This window comes from Alosa sapidissima, chromosome 21 (genome assembly GCF_018492685.1).
Source record: "Alosa sapidissima isolate fAloSap1 chromosome 21, fAloSap1.pri, whole genome shotgun sequence".
In the NCBI taxonomy this organism is placed as follows: Eukaryota; Metazoa; Chordata; class Actinopteri; order Clupeiformes; family Clupeidae; genus Alosa; species Alosa sapidissima.
Genome location: NC_055977.1, coordinates 29,416,356 through 29,429,146, shown reverse-complemented (window position 1 = coordinate 29,429,146; position 12,791 = coordinate 29,416,356). Strand labels below are relative to the sequence as shown.

At 41.2% G+C, this 12,791-nt stretch overlaps 2 protein-coding genes and 1 non-coding gene across 3 annotated transcripts in view; all 3 read left to right on the top strand.

Annotated features, from left to right (window-relative positions):
* Positions 1 to 12,791, top strand: part of ywhaz (tyrosine 3-monooxygenase/tryptophan 5-monooxygenase activation protein, zeta polypeptide) — a 31,481-nt gene that overhangs the window by 11,193 nt on the left and 7,497 nt on the right. The window lies entirely within an intron of this gene.
* On the top strand, positions 1,015 to 7,444 carry pabpc1b (poly A binding protein, cytoplasmic 1 b). Its single transcript, XM_042077063.1, has 15 exons — positions 1,015 to 1,806; positions 2,703 to 2,896; positions 3,040 to 3,155; positions 3,406 to 3,545; positions 4,164 to 4,258; positions 4,441 to 4,578; positions 4,943 to 5,038; positions 5,154 to 5,426; positions 5,569 to 5,659; positions 5,806 to 5,916; positions 6,038 to 6,180; positions 6,386 to 6,470; positions 6,571 to 6,701; positions 6,837 to 6,935; positions 7,035 to 7,444. Exons 1-14 carry the CDS (start codon positions 1,614 to 1,616, stop codon positions 6,927 to 6,929), a joined length of 1,899 nt encoding a protein of 632 aa, XP_041932997.1. The 5' UTR covers positions 1,015 to 1,613; the 3' UTR covers positions 6,930 to 6,935; positions 7,035 to 7,444.
* LOC121696363 lies at positions 4,710 to 4,843 on the top strand. Its single transcript, XR_006026306.1, has one exon. It is a non-coding gene; the product is annotated as a small nucleolar RNA SNORA5 (small nucleolar RNA).

Here is a 12,791-nt window from a genome sequence, read left to right as displayed (position 1 = left end):
AAAGTCTTCATTTGCAGCTGGTTTGAACATTTAATTATTGGTAATGGGTAATGTGCATGGAGTTTCTTGAATTTCCCTTTGGGGATCAATAAAGTATATATCTATGTATCTATCTAGTTTCTTTAGACCTTTTCACAGTAAAAAATACCATATCCAGCACTGCTGTGCTCTGATGATAAGCTCATTTACTGAAGGCTATTGTAGGCTTTTAGTGGCTGAGTCTGATGAAGAAGAACTCTTATGGAAACAGCTGTAATGATCATAAACAGAGTGATTTATGATTATGAAATATGCACACATCCAAGTTTCCCTTAGAAAGTCTACTGCTCCCCCTTCTGGTTAATTTTTGACCTTGAGGAAAAGGTTGGTTTCAGTGATGATGGCATTGCTGTTTATGTCCACATAATCTCTATTATGCAGTCTACACAAGCAGTCAGACACTTCAAATAAGGGATTGTTAACTCTTTGGTGTAGATTTCCAATTCCGCTTTCATTCCCCCTTTCTTTTTTTCTTTCATGCATGTACTCTTTTGATCAGGCAGGTTTATAGGCCTACTCAGAGAAGAGAACCTTCTTTGATCATTTGGGCAGTAGGCCTATTATAATCTGAAGATTTATCTTGATCATTTGGACACAGAGACGAGTCGATCAATGTCGTTGATACTAAAAATGAAATAGGAAAATGTGTCAAATGTATTTATTTGTTCATAAAAAATTCAAGGGGAACTTTAACCTTCAGGCCTAATAGGCTAATCACTTCACCATTCTTATGTAGGCTACTTGACTTTTTCGGTAGCTTGCACTCCTGTTGTGTTTGAAGTGTTTAACTAAACTGAAACATGATTGTGATAATATGATCAGCGGTTTTTAACAAACCAATTAAATGCTTAGCATTTCTATGCTGAGATGAATCGTGGATTTCTCTCTTGCTTTTTTATTTCACCAACAGCTTGCACATGACTGGTCCACTGTGATGACGTACACATGGGTATATAGGCATCGACGGCCACATTTTTTCCCTCCCCAAACCCCGGCTGTTAGTGCTGTGTGAGTGCGTGTGTGCTCCTGAGCTTGCCTCGGCACACATTATATAAAAAATCTAAAAAACAAAAAAAAAACTTAAAAACCTTAAAAACTCCAAAAAATCATTTTTCTTTTTATAATAAAATCGGTGAAGCAGGAGTCGCTTATCGTGGTCTGGACGGTACGATACGGGGAGAAGCAACGTTAACGAAATTTTTAAACCGACGTATGTTGCTAGCTAGCTAGTAAGCTAATCATTGGCTAACGTTACCAGCGAATTCGAAAGGCCTTGCTGCTGGCATTCATTTACGATACGTTTATCCGGTCCTATCAGCAAGCTATTTAAGTACGCCGAACAGGTTGTATCTTGACAGTGATAGTATTTTAATATTGATCTATTTTAGTGTCATTGCATTTTACCTTTTAGCAGTTTTGAAGTTGCTAGCAGCGTTAGCAGAAAGGCGTATTGAGCTGACGCGCTAACGGCAAGAAGATCCCTCAAACCACGAGTGGTATCTTACGCAGAACGAACTGAAGATTTGACGACTTTTCGCTATAACCACTATATTTGACCAAATCAATTAAATAAAATGAATCCCAGCGCTCCAAGTTATCCGATGGCCTCACTGTACGTCGGGGATCTCCACCAGGATGTGACCGAGGCCATGCTGTACGAGAAGTTTAGCCCCGCTGGGGCTATCCTCTCCATCCGTGTCTGCAGGGATATGATAACCCGTCGTTCCCTTGGATATGCCTATGTCAACTTCCAGCAGCCTGCTGATGGTAAGATCCGTTTGTTACGGTTCATTGTTTGGTGTTATTATATAATTAAATGTGTGCGTTAACATTAGCGAACAGCGCTAACGTTAGCCAGAAATGCTAACATGCTTGCTATCATTAACGTTACTCGTGGCACGAACGTGTTGCATACGCACACTGCAGTATGTTAGCATGCTAGCTTGATAGGATTATGTTGGCCTCCACCTAGCTTAACGTGGATGTCTCGAGAGGCCTAAAGAAGTGGTGTCAGGTAGCTTTGCTCTTAGAGTTAGCCTCACTAACGTTACCGTTGGCTGCATTAAAATTGTTTTTTAGTAGAATCACTGGCCTTAAACGGAGACGTTTTCTCATTTCCCTATCTGCAACGCTGTATTTGGATGTAAAACATGCTACGCGATGCAACAAAATTGACGACACGGACATGTGCGAAGACATTTCATGGCATACGCCATCTGTGTAGCCATTCTGACATGACACACAGCATGGCGCAGCCATGCCGTAGTGGAGGTTTTTCGTGAATCGCGATAAAGAAAGTTGGCTACCTCAGCAGACCACGCCTAACCATAATCACACATTTTTGCACATGGTCTATTTAAGTTATTTGAACATTGGTGTTGTGGAACTGAGTTGTCTGAATGCGCAAACTGGGTGGGGTCGTGTATGTGCCAGATAAATGGCACAAGGGTTAACATTTGGCAACCATTCTCAACTGTTATTATATAGGACAATAGATGACAGGACATTAAATATATTGTCATGATATGGACATAAATGGCCTCGGTTTAAATGGTTTAATTCCTGCTAAGAACATCACCCAGAGCCATAGAGATGCCATGAATTGCACCCATATCAGTAAGGTGTATTGATTTGTACATGCGTATTTGGTTTGTCTCTTACAGCTGAGCGTGCGCTGGACACCATGAACTTCGATGTTATTAAAGGTAGACCTGTCCGCATTATGTGGTCCCAGCGTGATCCTTCTCTGAGGAAGAGTGGAGTTGGCAACATCTTCATCAAGAATCTGGACAAGTCCATTGACAACAAAGCTCTCTATGACACATTCTCTGCTTTTGGCAACATCCTATCTTGCAAGGTGAGTTACTGTGGTCTTCACGGATTGTTCTTCACGGGTCTTCACGAATGGGTTGTTCTGTGTTGTCCAAATTCCTTTTACTTGCTTGAGTTAGTAGATTTACAAATGTAAAACGTTTTGTGCTTTCACATCTCCATTTTAAGGTGGTTTGTGATGAGAATGGCTCGAAGGGCTATGGCTTTGTGCACTTTGAGACTCAAGAGGCAGCGGAGAGGGCCATTGAGAAAATGAATGGCATGTTGCTCAATGATCGCAAAGTGTAAGTGTGTTGAATTTGTATTTAGTTGAAATGCATGCGTTAGGTACTACCATCACTTATATCGAGTGTGAATTTGTGCTGCAATTTGTACCATGTTTCGTGTACACTTGAATCATGTACAATGTGCTCCATGTTGGCTAACCTTTATTATTATTATTAATCCCCTAATGCATCGTGTACATGTCTAAGTGTTTTTCCTCATGTTCTGGTCTGCATGACTGATCTTGGCTCTAAACTGATGCTCCCACAGGTTTGTAGGCCGCTTCAAATCTCGCAAAGAGCGCGAGGCTGAGCTTGGTGCCAGAGCCAAGGAGTTCACCAATGTTTACATCAAAAACTTCGGCGAGGACATGGATGATGAGAAACTGAGGGAGATCTTCAGCAAATATGGTGATTTCACATATTCTGTTAGAAAAAAACATTAAAGGAATTATCCGGACTAAAATGCACTTTAGATCAAGTTACGGATGATTGGGAGTACATACGTTGAGTTGACATCAAAATCATGTCATTCAGATGTGTTTTGAGAAAGTTCGATTTTACCGTTTTTAGTCAAAACTCGTTAGCCTGGGAGTGACCTGGGCATGTAATTTCCCCGCTACAAAACGCTATTTTGAGAGAGATGATAGAGTCCAGAATGAATTTCATCAAGCCTGTCTGTCTGTAGGAGTCGATTGCCGAGTGTGGAGTAACACGCTCTGGAAAGTCACAATTTCGTCGCTTTTTTTTTTTTTTTTTAAAACATAGTCCAGTCTTTTTTAAAAGGTCTTGTACTTTCTAAATAGTATAGCTACAGGTCACATCCTGTAAAAATGGATGTGACCTGTAGCTATACTAGAATTAGAGAAGTAAAGAAATAGCCATACTATTAGATGTGCTCACACATCTTGACATGTTTGAGTGCTGGAAGCCAGCAGAATGACTAGATTGTAAGCAGTCCTTGAAGTGAGTTAGGGTGAGCAGTCCCTTCAGTGGTGCTGATCAAGCCTATATTCTTTTAATTCACAGGCAATTCCATGAGCATTCGCGTGATGACTGATGATAGTGGCAAGTCCCGAGGCTTTGGTTTTGTCAGCTTTGAGAGACACGAGGATGCCCAGAGGGTGAGTCATCATCTTTCCCTTGTCCTTTTTTCAGGTTTTTGTGTTGCTGTATGTGAGATATGCATTTGCAAACCATAATGTTATTGAAGTTGCACTGTAACACCTCAACTATGAGTTGAATGGCCGTATTGACCTTCTGTGCTGTTAGTTTCATTGTTAGCATGTTGTCCTCTTCCTGTCAGGCTGTGGATGAGATGAATGGGAAGGAGATGAATGGGAAGCTCATTTACGTGGGCCGCGCCCAGAAGAAAGTGGAGCGCCAGACGGAGCTCAAGCGCAAGTTTGAGCAGATGAAGCAGGACCGTATGACCCGCTATCAGGTACGGTTAGTTACAACCCTCATCCAAGGTTCCCCGAGTTGCTCTTGGGGTCTTTCTGCTCCTCGTGAGGATTGAGAACTTAAAGTACGCACACAATATAACCCAAACCACTTTATTATTTATTATCCACTTGCAGCCTTGTCAAATTCAGTGTCTCCTTCTCAGTGGACTACACTGGCCAAAATGGCTGCCACAGTAATAAGTAACCCATGGGCTCTACGTCCTTTGTAGTGGGACGCTGGAGATAGATGGAGTACTGACAGATTCTCCACCACCTTTACTGAAGGAGGAAGTGAGGGCTTATTTACATGTATTACTGCTGGAGTGAGACTAATCGTTTTCTCTTCCCTCTCTCTTGCATCAGGGAGTCAACCTTTACGTCAAAAATCTTGATGATGGCATTGATGATGAGCGTCTGCGCAAGGAGTTCTCTCCATTTGGTACCATCACCAGTGCCAAGGTATGAGCATTCATATTTTGTTTCTGGGTTAAGTATGTCGAGCATATGTTCTGCCTTTGGGGCAAGATCTAAAGACCCTCCCTCTTAAACAAGCCTCTTTCTCCTTCCACTCAAGGTCATGATGGAGGGTGGCCGCAGCAAAGGCTTTGGTTTTGTGTGTTTCTCCTCTCCTGAGGAGGCCACCAAAGCCGTGACTGAGATGAACGGGCGCATTGTGGCCACCAAGCCGCTTTACGTGGCGCTGGCTCAGCGCAAGGAGGAGCGCCAGGCCCACCTCACCAATCAGTACATGCAGAGGATGGCCAGCGTTCGGGCCGTGCCGAATCCAGTCATCAACCCTTACCAGCCCGCTCCACCATCCGGCTATTTCATGGCTGCCATTCCACAGGTAATGAGTGATGAGTCATGCTGCAGGAATGTAGCGCACATAGTCAGGTGCTTCTGCTGAATGTAGTCAACTTGGTCCTTAGTTTATGCCAGCTGTATGAATAATGTGAATGATGTAACATTATTTTCTATTGCTTCTGTAGGCCCAGAACAGAGCTGCATACTACCCCACCAGCCAGCTGGCCCAGCTGAGGCCCAGCCCCCGCTGGACGACACAGGGCGTCAGACCACAGCGTAAGTTCCTTATTCCATGTGGAAGTGTGCCATTTCTAAACCTCAAACTCGAGTCTCACTCGGAACAGCTTAGTACACATGTGAAACTTTCCTTCACTGAGGGAGGTTCTAGTCTTTAAATGGCAGCTTCTTTTTCGTCTCCGCAGACTTCCAGAACATGCCAGGTGCCATGCGGGCCCAGCCACCACGGCCCCAGACCTTCAGCACCATGAGGCCAGCCTCCCAGGTGCCTCGCATGGTGTCCACTCAGCGCGTTGGTGAGTGTCTTTTGTACTCCACATATACATAGTTGACAAGTTGAATGTATACCGTTTTAAGTTGTTATTTGCTATTGCCTTGAAGTGTTCATCTAACTTTTTCTTTCTTGTCCCTCTTCAGCGTCTATGGGTCCTCGCCCTGCTACTGCAGCAGCCGCAGCAGCCGCAGCCCCAGTGCGTGGCGTGCCCCAGTACAAGTACGCCCCTGGAGTGCGCAACCCCCAGCAGCACATGAACACCCAGCCACAGGTTGCCATGCAACAGGTAAACACCGAAGAAAAGTTGTAGAGATGTCATCAGTGCCATTGTGTGGGATCAGTGGTTTGGTTCATTGACTCTCAACTGGGCAATTTTTGCTCTTGCCTATTTTTGCTTCAAACTGTTTTAAACTTTGACATGATGGTCCTTTAAGTTGTGTTAAACTTATGACCGTGCTAAAGCTAAACATTGCATTGGGTTTCCCCTGTAGCCTGCTGTCCATGTGCAGGGCCAGGAGCCTCTGACCGCCTCCATGTTGGCAGCTGCCCCTCCACAGGAGCAGAAGCAGATGCTGGGTGAGTCGAATGATATGCTTTAATTACACATTATTGTGAGTCATGGTAGATGTGCTATGCATAGAACATCGGGTCCTAAACAGTCTTTCTCTGGCTGCAGGTGAGCGTCTCTTCCCACTGATCCAGAACATGCACCCAACCCTGGCTGGAAAGATCACAGGAATGCTGTTGGAGATTGATAACTCTGAGCTGCTCCACATGTTGGAGTCTCCAGAGTCGCTGCGCTCTAAGGTCTGTGAAGCTTATTTTTATTTATGAATAATCCATAATCCATTACTTTCCAAAATGCCCTGCAAAATGTTGACTTTCTTTTGTCAAACCTTGTTCAATATTTGATTTTGGGCTCAACTGTTAATTTTTCTTTAGGTTGATGAGGCCGTGGCTGTGCTCCAGGCTCACCAAGCCAAAGAGGCTGCTCAGAAGAATGTGCCCAACTCTGCTGGTGTCCCAAGTGTCTAAGCCAAGGTGAGAAGCCCATCTTTTCAGCTTGCACTGTTGATATTACTGATCATGTGGTCAATTCCTACAGAAAAAAACATTTGTTGTTTTCTCTCTGTTTTATAGGAATGGGGAACCTTGAAACTTGCTTCACCGAGGAAAATAAAAAATTAAACATTGAAAAAATGAAAACACACAAAACATTGCAAAAAGATCTTAAAACATTTTAAAAAAAGGAAAGGAAACTAGGTCAGCCAGGTCTGGAGATGAGAACGCTAGGCCTTGTTTATTTTAAAAAATGGAGAAAAAAAAGAGAAAAAATTTTAAAACATAAAAAATGTAAAATCTGCGGTTAAAAATATTCCAGAAAATGGGTTTGTGACCCGAAAGCATTCCTTCCTTGTTTTATTCCTTTTACTTTGTGAAGGCCAAGAGTTTTGGCTCTGAGTGGACAGGAGAGGGCTGAGAACTTGGCATTGTGAAGTTTCTCTTGAATTAAAAATTTGCTTGCTGAAATAAAAACCTATTAAAACATATTGAAGTTTCTTTTATTTGTATAATTCCATATCAACACACATGCAGGTACATTTACATTAGATTACTAGATTGACATTCCTGACTTCTGTGTCTGGATTTCGCTCACATGATGCATGCCTTCTGAGGCTGTGAACATGGAAATGGTGCAGTCTATAAGCCAAGATTGACCTAGATCCCTTAGAGGGCTTGTCATCCAAGCTATTGGCACTGCCTTTTATTGTACATGTAGGTATTTAACTTGTGTGATAGCTTGGCCCTGTCTGACTAGGATCCCCTCATTTTTATTTTGTGATGCTAGTCTAGCTTTTTTCATGGGTCTGTTTCCCTCCGTCACGAGGATGACGGGCCAATCAACAATGAGGGGGATCATGTTAGTTTTCAAAGTGGCTGTGGAAAATGGTAGTAGGTTTTACAAACCTCTAAATTGCAGTTTACGTGGTTTCCTGACATGCTCTTTGTAAAGGTTAGGCGAGTATAAAGAAACGTTTGGAATCCCATATTGATTCATTGGTCAGGCCGGACCACTGATTTCAGTCTTAGCACATTTCCTAATTATGAGTACCCAGACTGGTCACAAAGTGAAACTCGATGAGTGATGAAACCAGGCTACACATGTTCTATAAAGTCTCAATTTACGTAGATGGTTTGACTGGAAAAAATGTTTTCCAACTTGACTGAATAGATATAATAGAGTTCAAACTGAAAGAAAGAGGTGAGCGGTTTATTAGATTTTGCAACTCCACTGATCATTTTAGTGGTCCCCTTGCTACAATATCCCAGTAATCTACTTTACTACTGTAAATATTACAGTATCCCTGTACAATATCCCAGTAATCTACTGTAAATATTACAGTAACCTACTCCATGGCACCCCTGGTAATGCAGAGTAAAAAATAGGTATAAAAAATAAGCTTTTAAGAATTTATCTTATGATGACAATTCAAACACTGAAGGGAAGCAAATTTATTTTGAGAGGGAGGGAAAAAACCAATCAGTTCCAGGCAATACCCATGGCACCATCACCAACATCCATATCTAAGTTGAATAGGAAATGGCTCCATAGTCAAACTAAGTAGTCTGTCAGTGAACTGTGCAAAGGTGGATATGAATTTTAAGACCCATAGTACACTTACACTTGCCTACTATACTATGTTCTCCACCGGCAGGCTGCTTTTAATGGGTGCAAGTGGCGTAAGGCCTTGAATGTCAGCTCCACTAAAGCCATGGTCATAGGAGACATGGGTGATGTGTAATATGGCATAGAACCACTAGGGGGCACAACAGCCACCAGTTGTCTTTCCACCATGGATACGGGTAGGCCTAGTTGTCAAACCCAGTGGAACAAAATGTTGGTTGCGCTTGCATTAGTATTTTCCTCAACATTATGTGAAAGAAATTGGTTTGTAAATTAATCAGTACTCGCACGATAGCTCAAGTGGAAAGTAAGTAATGGTTGAATTATGGTTGTCATTGGCCTCAACAATTGTTTAATGTAAGGAGACAGAGACTGTTCAATGTTGTTGTTGCTGTCAAATCTGTTAATCCTGGACTGTTCAGTGGCTGTGGTGGTTGATGTTAAAATCTACTCTATTCCAACGTCAGCATTTTAATTACATAGTTTTCAAGACACAGTAACACATATGTTTCATGCATTCATGTCTCAGTGTGTGTGTTGTTCTGAAGCACAGCACTTCTAGGATGGGGTTTGATGTCAGCCAGTGACCTGGTCATCATGGAGGGAACAGTAGGCCTTTTGTTTGTACATTAATGATAACGATGGAAAACCTGACTAACCTTGCATCAGACCTTTTCTCAATGCATTGTCTGGAAACATAGAATTGAAGAGAGATATTGTTTTTCCTTCCTGAAAGCAATGACAAGTGATGAAATTATCAGGAAAAGATTCCTGAAAGCAATTTGGTCTAAGTTGAGGCAAATTGTGCAGGATGCCTCGTATAGGGCCTTGTTTAGATAAATCACACCTCATTTTCCTATTATGTTCAGAAAGTAATTTATTGATCCAACCACTTATATTAAAGATATTGAAACTGGATTGACACTATCAACATGCCCAACCCAAACTGATTCCAATGGCATTCCTGTGTCACCACCTGTTTCAGAGATGACAGAAATCAAGTCACAAATCACATGCTTTAAGTGTACAGCTTATATTCGGCCAAAAATCAAAAGACTGATTTTATATTATAAGTATATTTTATGTTCATCAATCTGTGGTATATTGGCAATAGAAAGCAAGAAAACACAGGCTTTATAAACCCTATATAATCACCTTTTTACCACCATCTTTGCAGACATTTGACAAGCCTTTATTTATTTATTTTGTCTTGTTCTTTGATATCTTATCGGTTCAGTGCCATGATCTCTTGCAAGTCAACAAAATGGATCAGATAAACGGGCTGTGTGAAATTTTTATCATGGTGAGTCATGGCAACTACTGGGAATAATTCCCACTGGATCGTGAATTCATGATTAACTTGGGAGCACATCGCTGCTTGTGACTGTGACTGAAGGGTTGGAATCGTATGTGTAGCCCCCACCACTGTTCACATAATGTTAGGTCTGACATAATGGGAGACAGGTGGTCAGACTGCATAAAACACGGGGAGCTGAGAACTCTGACTCATGCTGCCTGCTCTCTCATTTCCACTCCCTCTCATTTAGTCCGTCTCACTTTTCCTTGTGACTGCCTCTTTCTTCCCATCTCCTCCCCTCCCCTGGTGCCACTTGGCGTCTTCAAGATAACCTCCAATAAAGTAAAGTACAGTGCACTTATACTACAATTTTTCGTAGTACAGTGCAGTACAATACTATTTTCATGTCAAAAATTTCATGTCCATTTCTGGAATAAAATACTGTGTGCAATGCAGTTTTTTCATGTCCAAAATATTGCATTTCCTGCATAAGAACTGCAAATAATTCCTCCAAAACACTAAAATTGCAGTAATTGACAGCCTTTTGTGCAATTTTGTGAATGCTTTTTGGAAAACTTTGGAATTTACATCCACACCAAGTAACATTTTATAGCCTAATCTGCTTTTCACAACCCCACATGCTCCTTCAACAGCAATGTTTGTGGTTAAGGTGGTTGCCATAGTTGTAAAACAAGCTGATGCATTCAACCAATTAAATGGGCACTTTTATTCATTTATGGCTTCAATTACACACTGTCAGCTTTTCCTTTCTTTACAAGGAAAAAGGAAGCTGATTGTATGCATCTACATAGATATCACTATGTATTTAGCATATGGCTATTTGGGAATTTACCCATAAAGTCCACACAAATTAATTTTAAGTTGAATCTAAGTATGACACCAAATGTATTCCTTCCTTTTTTTCAATTGTACACACACACCTGTTTGTTGACATAGACTTGACTAGTTAATGACATTTGCCTAAATAAATCAGGAACTTCTCTTAAAAGCATTTTAAATATTTAATTGTTAACCGATTTAAGACATGACTAAGAAAACTCCTCTAAAGCTCACATAAACACACAACCATCTGTCACAATTTCCTGTTCAGAACATGATGTTCGAACACTTGAAGTCCATGAAGTCCAGTCCAGGCCTTATCCGATATGCAACACAATGCTCCAGTGGCTCACTTCCTCCACTCTTCCATTTGCAGTAGCCCAGCTCATTGTGTTTCCCTGCAGGAATAGGAATACAATGTCCCCATTACTGTCTGGCCAGTGACTTCACCTCAGCAGTGCTTTCTGGCTAATGAACAATTGTTCTGCAAAATGTTAATAATTAAAAAATAATCCTCAGTTCACATTGCATATTGACATTAGCAACAACATCTTAAAGGCGTTGTTACAGTGACTTTACAGTAAATGTCAATGTTTTGTGTCTCTTTGAAATTTCTGTGATAGGCCTACAAAGCTATTATGTTTATCCTGTTTCCTATTATTCTGTGTATCCTATGTACACTCAGATTGCATTTGAGAGTGTGAGTGCAGATTTATTCAAACAGGAACAGAGCACTTCAGTTGCTTCAGATAAGCTTAATTTGCTCTGCCTTCCCTGTAATCCACAAATTGTTCCTAAAAATTCTAACCCCAATGGAGTTCATCACCAAAAGTATATTTCAAATGTTTCACGTTTACCACTGTGTTGCTTCATCTCTTTTTTTCCAGTCTGTAATGTTTAGGAACTGAGGAGACCAGTTGCTGGAATTTTGAGAATGAAATGTTGTCTCATTCTTGCCCAGATTTCATCTGCTGAAGTCTGGGGTCTTTGTAATAATCTTTTTCGTTCCATAATGCACCCAATGTGAAAGGGTCTACACTGCTGACAGACCATTTTAGCAACTTGATTGTTCTACTTTGAAGTCATACTGTTGTAATGTGTGCAGAATGTTTGGCACTATTTTCCTGAAATATGTTGTCTGGATGACAGCATATGTTGCTCAAAGCCTGTACATCATTCAGGATTAATTGTACCTTTCCAGATATGCAAGCTATAGGCATAGTACACCTCTATGCCTGCATAGATGCTGACATTTTAATTGTGCAACACGTTGGATGGTCCTTCTCCTTCTAGAGGATGCAGAGCATGATTTCCAAAAAAGAATTCAAGAAGCATTTTGATTGGTCCAACCACAGTTCTCCACTTCTCCAGTCATATAACACACACACTATTGAAGATGTATTGCATTTATCCACACATTACATTTTTATTCTATCACTGTGTTGGGGGTGTGGAGATTCAATACATCTTTCTCTGAAAGACATAAGTTGTTTGGTGTTCTGGCTGGATACCTTTGAATATTGCCACCAGAAATTAAGAAACAGCATTCCTTCACCCTCTCAATCATTATCACATTGATATAGAAACATTATAATATTTTGCCATTTTCTTTATTTCTCACATAGTTCAGGTAAATAATTTGCACATGAGGTTAGGTGCAATCTGAGAGTTGATTGGCCTGTCTGCTGTTCTCTTATTTTTACTTTACCTGGTGCAGGTATATGTTGCACTGCTGAAGACATGTGTTTGCATTGCCACACTAAATGCTCCTGAAGCACCACATGGCTTCTGCTGCACTGATCCTCTGTGATCTCTGTTGCCATGGTGAAGGAAGGAAGGTAGCTCACATGCATGGACATGTGGTTTCAACCCCAGACAGAACTGAGCATGCCCATAATCCACCTGCTAATTACCCTAACTTAGTCTCCCTGTACACTAACTTAATCCTCCTATATTTGCTGTTGAATTGGATGGCAAGTTCTTTCAGTGCTGGAAATATTATCCACTTTATTTATAGATTATTATCATTATCATTAGTTTGGCCTATGTAGACGCTGTTTTTTCTGTGAAATAT